This window comes from Linepithema humile, chromosome 7 (genome assembly GCF_040581485.1).
Source record: "Linepithema humile isolate Giens D197 chromosome 7, Lhum_UNIL_v1.0, whole genome shotgun sequence".
In the NCBI taxonomy this organism is placed as follows: Eukaryota; Metazoa; Arthropoda; class Insecta; order Hymenoptera; family Formicidae; genus Linepithema; species Linepithema humile.
In genome coordinates this window covers 2,048,578-2,062,994 of record NC_090134.1, presented here as the reverse complement: position 1 = coordinate 2,062,994, position 14,417 = coordinate 2,048,578, and the positions used below count along the sequence as shown (strand labels likewise).

Here is a 14,417-nt window from a genome sequence, read left to right as displayed (position 1 = left end):
TTATTATAAAATACCACTGCGATATAAATAGTTGGGGTGCTTTGTGCTCTCACTCTTTGAGACAAATAAAAAACAAATTGTTGCACGTTTATTAACATTATAATTGCGACGCGCGTGTTTCCGGAGTTAATCTCTCGATAATTAGGATGTCAACGTTCCGATAATATATGTTCCTCGATTTTATGCATAGTTCAGTGCTTTTCTCGATTTTCTGGCTGTACCCCAACAAACACTTGTTGATTCCGCAAATATCAAGAGGGTTTTCGACATAAGAAACGATCGCTTTTCATTTTGATGCAAACATTCGATGAAAAAGCGAGTAAAAAAAAAAGTGTACACCATACACGTTTCACAATCTTGCGTGTAATATTACGTACAAAAGTACCTTTCAAAAATTAAATCTTTTTTTTCCTTGAAGATATTTTAAGATGTTTAAGTGAACTCTTCCGCACGTCAGCTAAATCTTTCGAATTCGGTTTGCGTTTTCCAAGCTTCTGAAAACGGAACTAACAACGCGAACAACGGGCATGACAATAACTAATTACGTATTTCCTTGCTTGCATGTTGCAGTGCAGCGCCGCCGTCGGGATGAAAGCGTTCTTCGACATGATGCACAACGGGCCGCACAAGGTGATACTCTTCGGTGGTGCTTGCACACAAGTCACGGACCCGATAGCGAAAGCTTCGAAACACTGGCGCCTTACGCAGGTAATGCAATGGTAAAACGTCGTCGTAAATATTCATGACGTATGAAAGAGACTGACCTCCTTCTCTACTCTAACTTGTTTGCATGCACAAACACACAAACACGCACACGTACACGAAGAGGAGAGTACGGAGATGTAAATGAGATTTTTAAGAAAGATTCTTTATGAAAATATATTCCCCCTCCCTTATTGTGTGTTGCAGCTCAGCTACGCGGACACCCATCCTATGTTCACAACCAATAGCTTCCCGAATTTCTTTAGAGTTGTGCCGTCTGAAAACGCTTTGAACGCACCGCGAGTAGCGTTGCTGGTGCATTTCAACTGGACCCGGGTCGGCACGATTTATCAGAACGAGCCCAGATACTCATTGGTAAAGACACTCCGAGATAAGAATAAGTAAAAGGAGAAGCTAAGATTTGAAAAGATTTCCTCCGTAGCTCCGGACGTATTATGGTCTCGTTAAAATCATATCTCTCGCGCGAACGTAATTAGACTGACGACTCATTCGGCCTTTACGCGCACTTTTTCTCTCGCGTTTGTAAGAAATTAAAATGTGTTGGGAAAAATGGAAAACTTTTTGAAATTCTGAAAATTTTCCTGTATTTCTTGCACGTTAAACGCGGAATATAATCGAGAAAATAACTCGAACAGCGGTTCTCAACAGTTGGAAAAGCAATTCTTCGGGAAATGAAAGGGTTAATTAATCCCGCCGCGCGAGCGCGTCGTTCTCTATCTACGTGCGCACGCGGATGGCTGATGTATATGCAAGCGACTGTTTCATTTACATTATAAATGGAGATTTACCGCCGCTGGCAGCTCGTTTGAACAAGCTAAACGCGCGAATGCGTTCACGTTATAGCGCGTGATAAGCATCTCGAATTGGAAACGGCAGGAACACTCAAGCCCGCGCTCCTTCGCGCACGGTTTCCAGGTGCACAATCGACTGGTGGCCGATCTAGATGAGAGCAAGATGGAGGTCGTGGAGACACAGAGCTTCGCTACTGAAGTGACAACGGCCCTCGAGAAGCTCAAGGAGAGGGACGTGAGAATACTCTTGGGAAATTTCAACGAGGCGTGGGCCAGGCAGATATTCTGTGAGGCTTATAAGTTCGGCTTGTACGGCAGAAAGTATCAGTGGATAATCATCGGGACTTACACTAGGGAGTGGTGGCTGCGCCCGGGCGGCGGATGCGCCCCCTCCGAGTTGTCTGAGGCTCTCCACGGTGTCATCCTGACGGATCTGCTTCCGCTAACGACCGAGGAGCAGCACACCACGTCCGGAATCGTAAGCAAACAGCACGGACCTATATTGTTAGTTTTCGATTAAAACCATGCTCCGAGACGAAAATTGAATTCCATTCAACTTGAAAATTATCTGAACTCGTAAGTTAGAATTTCAAAGCTGGGAACGTAAAACTTGAAGCATTCAGACAGTTCTTTTTTTTTCCCCCCTCTTGTGCGAGTATAATTTAACTTTAACCAATTTCAAATCTTTATTACCTAGAAGTATAACGGAATGTTATTTCTTTCGCTATTACATACGACTGGCTGAATATATCGGGGAGCTTTTGAAAGGGGAAAATCGAGTCGGATTGCTGCGAAAAATTTGCAAATGAAGTGCGATATGCGAGGTACGATCCGCGGATTTATGTATCGAAAGCGGATCTGATCGAATATGGGTTCCCCGAAAATTGCGTTTAATCGCGCCCGCAGCGATCGAGTGGCGGCTCAATCGGAAATGCCGTGCACGACGGCGATGTGCCTCTTTGAATTCCCTCATATGCGAGCATAACGCCTGTTGCGTCCCGCTGCAATTGATTCGATGCGTTTTCTCTCCTCTCCCAGACGCCGAACCAGTACCAAACCGAGTATAACTCCAGACGAGGCGCCGAGTACTCCAGGTTTCACGGATACACGTACGACGGTATCTGGACGGTCGCGCTGGCTGTAAAACACGTCGCGCGCAGGATACGACACATCCGTCGTAACCAGACTATATCCGACTTTCGGTATAGGGACGAATTATGGGAGAGGCTCTTCCTCGATGCCCTGAGGAATACAAGCTTCGACGGTGTCACGGTAAGCTGGCCCCCGCCTTGCAATTTCGCGCCGCGACGGCACTCGTTCTCCTTCATGCGCGAAACACAAGGCTACCGAGTGATTTCATTTGACATAAAATCCTTGCCGCCATAAACGGACCGTTGTTGTAGAGGCTGTTTTTCCAACAAGCGTTACAAATTTCAATTTCGATTCCTGAGAAGGCCACGGCGTCGAACAAATATTGATGAAAGTGGGACTTTTATTTATGTTATTTTTTTCGTTAAAATAATCAATCTGATAAACTCTCGACGCTTTCTGCCTGCATTTTGCAGAGGGAGAAGAATTTCAATGAGATTATCATTTCTCGCTTTAGCTCGATAATTTCCGCAGTTCAGAGCAAAATATTTTTCTCTCTGCGGTCGATTGATTCGCACCACTTAAGTTCCAAGTCGCATTGGTATTCGTGTCGAGTATAGTATACATTCACTGTTGCCGCGAAACCGCCTCCGGGAATTGCTAAATGGGAGGAACTGTTTAAAAAAGACGAGGGAGAATCCAAGGAGGAAGACATTTATAAAGAAAAATGAAGATAAAGAAAAAGGGTCTTTACGAGTCTTTCTCTCTTTCTCTGTATCTCTGTTTCTCTCTTTCTCATGAAACGAGCGGCAACCCTCGCTTTCGATCGTCGCACGACAACCCGATGACAGCCAGTGCTTTGTGCTTGTCGTAGACAGAGAGAAAGGGAGAAAGGGAGAAAGAGAGAGAGAGAGAGAGAAAGAGAGAAAACAACGGCTGTAGTCTTCAGTAATCAACATCGTGGCATTCGCATTAGGCGCGCGCGCGCATTGCACTTGACCGTCTTTTCGCACCCGACCGTGTCTCAAGTGCATGCATCATTTCTCTAACCGCGCGGAGCGTACTGGTTAAATTAAAAAAAAAAATTTCCCTTTATTCATATATGCACGCGTAACGCGCAGTATGTACTTTGTAATGCTTTGTAACGCGGTTGAGTACGTTTTAATATTTCTCATATATACACATACATTGCATAACGTTACACGTTATGCAATAGTAAAAAGGGACACGTACGTGTACGTGTAGCAGCAATAACAAAACGGGAGAACGGGACCGGCGGTGAACCGAATTGAAATTAAAACGAAATCAAAAACATGACAAACCACCGGGCGAGTTAGCGGGGCAAATTGGCATGAGCTGATAGCGAATCGGTGAGCGGTGGCTTTTATTTTAAAATCCGATTCACCCGCAATCCCGATCGCCTGTGGTAACTACTCGGTATAATAACGCGAAATAGATGTGCGAGATATATAAAATTTTTCAGGGGCCGGTCCGCTTCTACGATAACGAGAGGAAAGCGTACATCCTCCTAAAACAATTCCAAAGTAAGTTTCACCTCTAGATATGTGTAAACGTTTGAAATGTTTGAATGAAAAAAATATGTACAACCGAAATACACTACATTGAACGAAATTTTCTAGTCGACTAGCTAATTCACGAACTAATCATATGAAAATAATTAATACAATAGAGTTCAAACGAGAAATATGTCATACGCAGAAAATGCATGTTGGAGCTTCGACAAAAAAATTATTCCATCGCACGAAAATATATCGCATAGAATTGATACATAAATATAATAAATATTGGCGAGGCAAAGTTTCTCGCTCGAAATCTTGGAAAACGATGTCACCTCGTCGATGCGGTTGAAACGTGAACTCATTGTTTTTTAGACGGTCACGAGGTAAACGTAGGCGAATACGATAGCATCACCGGCATTCTGGATTTAACCAGAGGCAATGCCTCGCTGTGGGGCGGCAGATCGCCGCCGAAAGACAGAACCGTTCGCATCATCGAGCACTCGACGGTGGACATCACGTTGTACGCGGTGCTAGCCTCGGCCGCTAGCAGCGGTATCGTCTTGGCGTCCATTTTTCTCGCCATCAATATCAGATACAGAAATCAAAGGTGACGGCTCCGCCGTAATATATACCAATTACGCAACACGCGCGCGTAAACACGGATTCTCCATTTGGCTACCAGATTAGTTTTCCCCGAGAGTTAACGAGCGCGGCTCACACGCGAAACTCGATATTGCAGATACATCAAAATGTCATCGCCCCACCTGAACAACCTCATCATCATCGGCTGTATGCTGACCTACAGCAGCGTTATCTTCCTCGGACTAGACTCGCAATTATCGAGCGTGGCGGCGTTCCCGTATATCTGCACGGCTAGAGCGTGGCTGCTGATGGCCGGTTTCTCGTTGGCCTTCGGCTCCATGTTCTCGAAAACGTGGCGCGTGCACTCCATATTCACCGATGTGAAGCTCAATAAGAAGGTAAACTCATTATCTACCGTGTAACGAGAACACATTTGCGCGCGCGCGCATCTTTGTTGCGTTTGTAACGTTAACGGGCTCATTAACCGTGATTCAGGTAATAAAAGATTACCAATTGTTCATGGTGGTCGGGATATTGTTAGCCGTCGATCTCACGATCATGACGACGTGGCAAGTGGCCGATCCATTCTATCGGGCTATCAAACAAATGGAGCCCTATGTGAGTACAAAAAAAAATATAAACGCACATGCACTTTACACTAACGAGACCTCTGCACCGTAATTTATCAAAAATTCTCAAACGCTCGATAATTTGCGAGCTGCTTCTCGATTGCAGCATCACCCTTCCAGCGAGGATATAATCATTATCCCGGAAAACGAGTATTGTCAGAGCAATCAAATGAATATTTATCTGATTTGCATATATTCATACAAGGGCCTTTTAATGGTAAGTCAATGCCTGAATCCCTAAAAATGCCTCGACGAGTAAAATACTGCCTGATAGATACTCACGCTCGACGAGCTTTCAGATATTCGGTGCCTTTTTGGCATGGGAAACGCGGCACGTTAGTATACCGGCATTAAATGACAGTAAATACGTGGGGATGAGCGTCTACAATGTTGTTATAATGTGCGTCACCGGTGCAGCTATAAGCTTTGTGCTGACTGACAAACAGGACGCAATGTTCATAATGTTGGCGGTGTTCATTATATTTTGTAGTACAGCTACTCTTTGTCTGGTTTTTATTCCTAAGGTATGTGCATATATTTCACTACTCTATCAAATTTTCAGTTCTCGGCATTTTACATTCTCATAAAAAATAAGCAAGTACAAAACCTTCTTTTTATTTCAACACTAAAAAATTTCAAATTTTTGCACAAATTATATACAATTTATTATTCCTAAATTGTAAAGTTTCAAAAATTTAGCAATACCAATTATGTAAATATTTGTGTAAAAAAATTTATAATAACGTGAATTATAAAAAATTGAATGTAAAATTCTGAAAAAATTTCGAGAACTAAATTTTTATGTACGTGAATATATTTTTAAGCTTAAGCAGTTTAATTTAATGTTTTTATAAAAGAGCAAAGTATCAAAGTATAGCTTTGAGTGTGCAGTTCGTTAATAAGACGAAAAATCATAATTATTAATATAATTGTTTGCATAGTAATCTATACGTATACAAAATAATCTGCTTTTATGGCGCATATATAACTCTATAATTAGAGCCATTAAGTACTTTAAATTTAAAAAGCGATTTGATCATAATTCACGATGCGCAACAGCAGAGTTGTAGTTCAAACTTTAATTTGCAAAATACAAAAATATTATATTCATAATATGTAGATTATAATAGCATATTAAATAATTAGAAATACTTTTATTAAACTTTTCATTAACTAAGTATTTGATAAAATTATTATGTAATTATGGAAAAAATCTAATTTTTTTAATGACTTTAATGCTTATGCATTTCTGACGCTCTTATTCGTATATTTTGTTATTAATAAATTTATAATTTTATATTTTTAAATATAGCCTGTGTCTTTCGTTAAATCCTTCTATATATCTACCCACGAAAGATGGTCAAAATCGATAAAAATAAGTCTCTTGACTTTTTAGGTAATAGAATTACGCAGAAATCCACAGGGGGCGATAAATAAACGGACCAGGGCGACTCTGAGACCTATGTTGAAAATACGAAGAGACTCGACAGTCAGTGAACTCGATGACCGCTTAAAGGAAGCGAAACTGGCGAATAAAAAATTCCGGAAGCAATTGTTGCAAAAGGATTCCGAGCTTCAGGTAAGTTTTTCCGTCCATCAAACTTTTAAAACGGTATTACAGTAAATATTACTTCACCAGAGTTACAAAGTTTGGACACGAATGACTATTTTATGTAATTGTAGAATTATCTCTTTCCTTTCCAATTCTGTGACAAATAAGAGATCAATTCTTAATATTTAACATTAAAATTAAATGTTTCACTGAAAATTAAATTTTAAATTAAAAAAAAAAAAATAAAAATTTTTTGTGTAATATGTTTTGCATAACAATTGTCGGCATTAATCTGCATTTATGTTTTGAAATCAATTTTGTCAAAATATTTCTTTAACAAAATGTATGCTATTTAATAAAACATTTGTGCACTCGACTAATTTAAGAAAAATCGAGGGTGGTCTCTTCGATTAAAACATACACACACAGAGAGAGAGAGAGAGAGAGAGAGAGAGAGAGAGAGAAGAGTGAACGACGCACTACCCATCCTTTCAATTCGGTTATAAATAATCACGACATCGTTACTTCGCGTAGTTTATCCTCCGCGTATATAACGATCTACATTTATTATGACGGATATGCTCCCACGCGCATACGCTTTTCCGTTTACGTAAAACGTTGAAAAAAGACCAGAAACACGCCAATTGTTGCACACGCCTGCGCGATGGCCAACAATTATTTTATCATTCCTTTCATACATTACTTCAGGGATTTTTAAGAAGAATGGGTGAAGAGACTGAGATCGAAACACAAGAGACGATCGACACGCTGCCGGTTCCAAAGCAGGAAGAGACCGTTAAAAAAGAAGGTAAATATTCTGTTTAATTTATTTTTATCTAACAGCAACATGTTTAATATCTCTATTCTCATTCGTAAATTTAAAATAAATTTTTATCAGGTTGGAGTAAAAAAAAATCATCTTTTTTTTGTCAAACTTGAACAAAATAAAAATTGCGCGATTTAAAAATATTGTTGATTAATTAAACTGATCACATCACTTAGTTGATGTCAATACATTTTTCAATCTAAAAACAATCGTTCAAATTCGTTTTTAAACAAATTTCGGACTTTTAATCTGTTTTGAAATAAAATTTAATAGAAAAACAATATTCTCTTTGCGCTAATTTAATATAAGTTAAAAATAAACGATTAAATCACGGTATCAATAATTTCGGTTTATCTGTTTGACAGGACCATCGATAACCACAGAGACGACTGATGTTTCAATGTCTATGTACAGCTTGAATTCATCGACCGTTTCGCAACCGGAGGGTGATTATGTAAACGTGGATCAAGTAGCAAAGTATGTAGCCGTTTGATATTATCCTTCATCCACAAACTTCCTCCTTTAACAGAATGTAGCTAAATCAAAGTAGCTGCACACTGCGCGTGTAGAAAACAAACGAGAATGAATAACTATTCAGTGATTGAAAATTCAATTCTAAGAATGATGTAAAAGAAAAAAAGAAAAATATAGTTCGCAAATACGTTCTATCCCGCTGACATCGTGCCAAAAGTCCCCGGTGCATCTGACCCACCGTCCATCCTCAAAGTAGTTGCGTGGTGCTTGTTTTAGGAAGAGGGGATCCATCTCGAAAGCCACCTTCGACAACGAACGAATGGCTGTGATGGCTCAGGCGATCGAAGAGAGCACTTCTCCGGTGGACACGCCATCGTCACCGTTGCTGTCGCGAACGTCCACGGGTACGACGACGACGATGACAACGATGATGATGGCGGTAACAACTACGGCGACGACAACGACGACGACGACGACGATGACGACGACGACGACGATGACGACGACGACGACGACGCCGATGACGACGACAACGATGATGACGACGACGACGGCGGCGGCGAAGTATCACACGTGCGGCATGGAAGTATCGCGGCGCAAGAGCGGTGCCGGCGAGGCCGGCAAGGAGGGCGAGCCGTTGCTGATGCGCAATAGGGGTTCGATGCCGTTGCCGAACGACGCTGTGACGACGCGCTACGATTTTGTGCCGCCCGTCGTCGAGGAGGGTGATTCCGTGATCCTGGAGGAGACCGAGATCGCGAGACACGTCTGTCACGTGAGGAGGCGGAGTAAGGACGAACGCAGGGCGAAGCTGTCGACACCGCCGCCGACGAAGAACGTCTCCTTCGGCGAGCTCCACGAGCAGAGCTACATCGAGCAAGTGATCATGCCGTTTCCGTTGCAGTACGTGCCAAATCATCGGCATAACGGTGAGAATTGAATTTTTTTTTCCCCCGTTTCGCAATTGGCAATTCATAAGGCGTGAAAAATTGAAATTTTAAAAGCAGTTTCTATACCAGATCGCTGCACGCGAAATACTGAATTTTGAGAGTATCAATTTTCAAATGGAAACGGTGAAAGCAAACATGCCCTCTCTTGTCGATATTACGCGCGGCCGCGAGACGATACTTTGAACGTTCTGTTGACAGAGAAATACGAGGAGTCTATGTCGACGATCATCCAGCGTTCTATGTCGGAGCGCTCGCGGGAGAAGTGCCTGCGGCTGCACATCGGCGGCGGTCACCCCATTGTCGAATGCTCGCACCGTGTCGCACGTCGTATGTGCCGGCACGCGGGCTCGAAACTGCGCCACCAGGCGCGGTTGGAGTACGTGCAGAGTACGCCGAACGTGGCGACGATGCACAACGGCAAGCACGCGGTGGCGAATCCGCGTGGCGGAACCGGCGACGTGAACGGTAGTGCTGCTATCAGTATGCGGAAATACACCGAAATCGATTGCGGATATCTCAATTTCCTTCTCATACATATCTTGCACTCTAAGAAAAGATCGCGGGAGTATCGCGGAAATATTCCGCTGCTTGTTTCACTTGGGTGTCTTTATCGACTGTCACGAAACTCGACAAGTCTCTTGCATTTGGTATTTTTAATTGCAGGTGGTTCCGCGGTGAACGTCTCGAAGATGTACAGTGCCGTATCGGACGGTGAACTGCTGGATCTCACGATCCTGCCAATTTTTCAGAAGCTCCTCACCGAGCGGCACAAGAGCACTGCCAGGCGGGGCTATCGCTCGAATATAGCTAGTTGCCCGAATATATCCATCAAATGCGATATCGTCGAATATCTCTAACGGCCAGCCAACGATCTGATTCTCCTCATCGCATTGACACGCGCATCGCGAACTTGCGTTTCTCGTCACGGACTCACAATCGGTAGGTGCGTTAAATCGATTGTTTCAGTTAATTAGTTGATCGCGCGTTCGCAAGAAACGTCTTTTGCGGATCGTTAAGCATCTCGAGCGAGCGGCCGGGGAGTTTTTATCGTTATCCGCAATAATTCATCGTTAAATTGAACATATTGGGACATTTTGACATTCCGTTGATTCATTTGTAAGATTAATGATGAGCTAAAACCGTTATCGCTGCCGGGTTAGTTAATGCATTATTCGTTCCGTCTCGCGCGTCCTCGCTTTTCGTATGTCTTTTCGTACGGTTTTTCGTACGGCACTCTTGATATCACAATAAAGCGTATATAAAAAAACGAGAATAAAAAAAAAATTGATAATACAACACTCTAGTAACAATACCTAATGCTCGAATCGCTCTCGTCGATATGCGAGACAAGCAACAGCCGACGAATAAAGGTAAGATTTTTTCTATAGCACACGGAATATTTTCTAATGACGACGACTCTTTAAGCGTAAGAATACAAAACAGAGAAGATGAATTCGAAAGTTCAAGTGAATTCTCTCGTGTGAGTACGAAAACTCAATATCACCGAAATTTCAAATTTCTCTGTTCATCTCACTTGTCGTTGTTTGGTTCTAGACGTAAAGCGAACTAAATATACGGATTTGCGCGCGGTACTATCGAGCACACTTATGTTAGTTACTTGAACGTCAGTCAATAGATCTTGTATCTCATTAGTGACGCAGCATATTACGCGATATATAACAAACACTGCGAGGAAGTAAACAGGAATAAACTTCGTATATATCCGTGATATAACATACATTTTCGGGGATGAAGTCGGGAAGGAGGAGAGGAAATGGGAGTTGTCTATGTAATCGATATAGCGAATCGGAGAGAAGAAGGTGGGGATGGAGACCCTAGCAGCGAACAAATATTGTTTAAATATTTCTTAGTACGATCGAAGAATATTTTTGTGACACGACTTTAAGACATTAAACTAGTTCTAGAGATAATGCGGTATTAATTAATGAATATACCTTCGAAATATTTACAAGACAAAGTTACAAGAAAGAAAAAAAAAAATAAATAAATAATAAAGATATTTGTTAGCCGCGGCAAATCAGAAAGTAGATTTAACTGTTGACTGTTATAGCTATTTCCACCTTGTAAAGGAGAGTTTTCATAACGAACGCTTCCGAGGAAAAAAAAAAATATGAAGCGGTCGCCATCGGCTAACAAGTGTTTTTCATAGAGAGAACATACATATATCTATAAGAAACGTTGTTGTTAAGGCAAGGATATCGAGAACATGTGTTAATTAGGAACATGTCCGTTCTCTTCTTCGGGCGCCCGTTTTTACGTGGATCGCCAAATCTCAGGCCGGAAGACGGCAGAAAAAGCCGGTACTTTACAAATACTAAGAGTAAGTTTTCCCTCGCGTACATTTCTAAAATGAATAACTATGTGTTTGTAAATATATGTTACAAAGTAATATAGTCATTGAATATTTCCTACAACACCTAACTCGGCGTATTTAGCCAATTCTAGGAGATATGTAATTATGTTTACCAGATATATTTCGTTCTCCGCTAGGGTGCTGTGTTCAAGATACCTCGGGAAGTGCGGCGGAGCGTATTTATAAATGCCTTCGGATATATCTCTAGAACTGATAATTATCGAATCGAATCGAATCAATGCATGCATTGTCAATTGCCCATATCCTTTCGTTCACTAGAAAGTATATATAAACAACAAGTTGCGACACAGATGAATTCGCGACGAGGGAATCATCGCGCGGAATTGAATAGGAAATCTTTTTTGGTCCTGAAACGGGGTCAGATCGCATCAGCGGACATAAATGCGTGGTTGAGAGATAAAATGGATATCATTTTTCCGCGGAGTGAAATTTTGTTATTCCAACTTTTAAGTGGAGTTATTAAAAGTAAAGCCTTAAGCATTTCTGTAAGAGATTCCTAAGTTTCCTAAGTTGTGCGATTTCAGAAGTAAAACAAAACGGCTCATCCAACATTACTTATGACGTGTATTCATGACCAAAGTTAAAGAAGTCTAAGAAGAAAAAGATAAAAAGAAAAAGATGAAATCCCTTTTTATTTTTTCAACGTGTCTCGCGCAGTTACTTTTTCTCGTGTAACAGTATCCCGTTTTACAAAGACGGAAGTTTGTCGTGCCATTCGCGATTAAATTTAGAGATACAACGATTTCAAGTTTTGTCAAGGGCAACATTGCGAGTTTTCAACAGCGTGTCTTGCGTCGTTTAAAATTTTTAGCGCAAGCTAAAGAGAAAAAAAAAAAGAATGATGCAATAAATGATGCTCAGCGGTGTTCTTGGTGCAATATTCAGATCTTAAGGACAAATCATTTGTGGTTACCGGTCGGTATGCATGATAAAACATTCGATGCGTTTGTACTCGTATTCCTACTGTTAGAGCATGACTTATCCCGTAATAATTATATAAGCCAGTTGTGTCGTTAGTAGGCGAACCAAAGCCAAAAGTTTTTTACAAATTGCCGCGGGAGAAAAGAAGAAAATTCGACAGCAATATATATGCGACTGTGTATGCGTGCATGCAGCGAAACCGAAGATGGTTCAAGCGAGTGTGACAATGACAAAGCGCTCTTTCTTCAGAATACATATATCACTGTGACATACAGATGTATCTTTGTAAAAAATAGGCGAATTAAAAGTGATCCATTATAATTCCTTCTATTCAGTTCGACTGCTGATCTTTGGAACTGTCATTTATATCGAAACTTTATGGTTTTCTTTCTATTTATTTTTTTGTAAGCAGAAAATTTATATCGTTTCTCTTGGTAAAATAAATGCGATAATTGCATTTTTAACAAGAATGAGAGGACAATTATACAGATTAAGAATCCAATTTCAGTGAATTTCTATTCCTGCCGATTTCTTTTAATTCAAGTATTTTTTGCAGAAATATTTTGAAAGATTTTATTATCAGCAAGTGTTAATAAAGTAACTGATTTATGGGGGATTAACATTTTATCGTTGTATATCGATTTTTATACGTTACTACTATTTATACAGCTATTTGTACGAATGTTTTTGCAAAAGACAATGCATGTATCGTCAATTATTATACGTTCAAAGTATCCATCATACCTTTATTTTAAAGGAAATCTGCAAAAAATAAGTAAATTTAAAGGTATTGGTGGAAATTCATTTTGTGAGAATAAAACTGAGAGGACATAATATTTCACAGAATGCATTCCCGTTCTTTTAACTTGCCTATTTTTTGCAGTAAAAGTATAAAGTAGTTTACGAGTGCACTTACGAAACGTAATGTGAGAGATCAATAGCATGCCGGATAAGAATAGGATTCCTACCAGTTACGGGCACGTGTGATATCTTATTATCTAAAGTCGAGATAATTGCTGCGCAAGGCGATCTTAATGTTCACCGCTGTCTACTCTCAATAAAGTGGCTGTCATTCAATGAGTACTTTGAGTTTTACATTATTAGCAACTTGAGCCTTCAAAGAACGATCCTATTCAATCATCACGATAACTTATGACACAAAAGACGAATAAATATCGCACTGATTTGCGCTAACAATCCTTACAAATTAATTTATTATTACAGAACTACTAAATCTGATTTCTTTTTTAATCAGACATTCGTGAAAAAATTAATGCAAAAGGTAAAACAATTTTCTCTCTTGAAAATCTTATGTTTGATGTCATGAGAAAGATGCTCTTTATGCATTTTTATATTATTACAAAGTGCAGTGTGTGATTCTATTCAATGCCTTCAAAATTGAAAGGTTGAGAATCAGGAGAATAGTTTATCGATTACCAAATCGCTTGTTCTGTAAACCACTCGAATGTGGTCACGCGAGAACGAACCAATGTTAATGGAAAACGAAGCCAAGTTGGCTTCGCTTTTATATATGTATAAAGAGCACAGGCGGAGAAATTCAGATAATATATTTTGAATCACATTTTTATCATATTTCCGAATAAATTAAATGTCACATCAGTAATCAACATATTGTTTTTCCGTCAACAAGGCTTGCAGCAAATACTTTGTAAAAACTACTTTCGACACGCTGTAGTGCGATATAATATTGTCAAGAGAAGTACGAGAATCATATGCAATAGATGCAAATTGTGTACATTAATAAAAATAGAGAAAACCCACGTAAACCCGATCTTCTCTCTGACTTGAGCTTTTGCGACGAGAAATGTGTTCACAATTCTTTTAAGAAGAAATACTATCACGGAAAATGCATAATACATGCAATATTTATTTACATAAAAGAATTTACATACATAAAAGAAATTATTTGATCCGATTATAACTACATCGCAATATTGCTGAAAA

The 14,417-nt window shown here is 40.2% G+C and overlaps 1 protein-coding gene across 5 annotated transcripts in view; it reads left to right on the top strand.

Moving 5' to 3' along the window:
- Positions 1-13,535, top strand: part of GABA-B-R2 (gamma-aminobutyric acid type B receptor subunit 2) — a 30,183-nt gene extending 16,648 nt beyond the window's left edge. For 3 of the 5 annotated variants that reach the window (XM_067358859.1, XM_067358858.1, XM_067358857.1), the window contains 15 exons: positions 571-708; positions 910-1,077; positions 1,639-1,992; positions 2,553-2,786; positions 4,087-4,147; positions 4,496-4,730; positions 4,863-5,103; positions 5,201-5,323; positions 5,441-5,551; positions 5,634-5,858; positions 6,731-6,913; positions 7,595-7,694; positions 8,078-8,189; positions 8,463-9,115; positions 9,335-13,535. In XM_067358859.1, coding sequence (XP_067214960.1) covers positions 571-708; positions 910-1,077; positions 1,639-1,992; positions 2,553-2,786; positions 4,087-4,147; positions 4,496-4,730; positions 4,863-5,103; positions 5,201-5,323; positions 5,441-5,551; positions 5,634-5,858; positions 6,731-6,913; positions 7,595-7,694; positions 8,078-8,189; positions 8,463-9,115; positions 9,335-9,993 — 3,597 coding nt within the window. In that variant the 3' untranslated portion in view covers positions 9,994-13,535. The remainder of the gene's footprint in view (positions 1-570; positions 709-909; positions 1,078-1,638; positions 1,993-2,552; positions 2,787-4,086; positions 4,148-4,495; positions 4,731-4,862; positions 5,104-5,200; positions 5,324-5,440; positions 5,552-5,633; positions 5,859-6,730; positions 6,914-7,594; positions 7,695-8,077; positions 8,190-8,462; positions 9,116-9,334) is intronic. The other 2 variants (XM_012378039.2, XM_012378041.2) reach the window with 2 other exon arrangements.
- Positions 13,536-14,417: the final 882 nt, after the last annotated feature.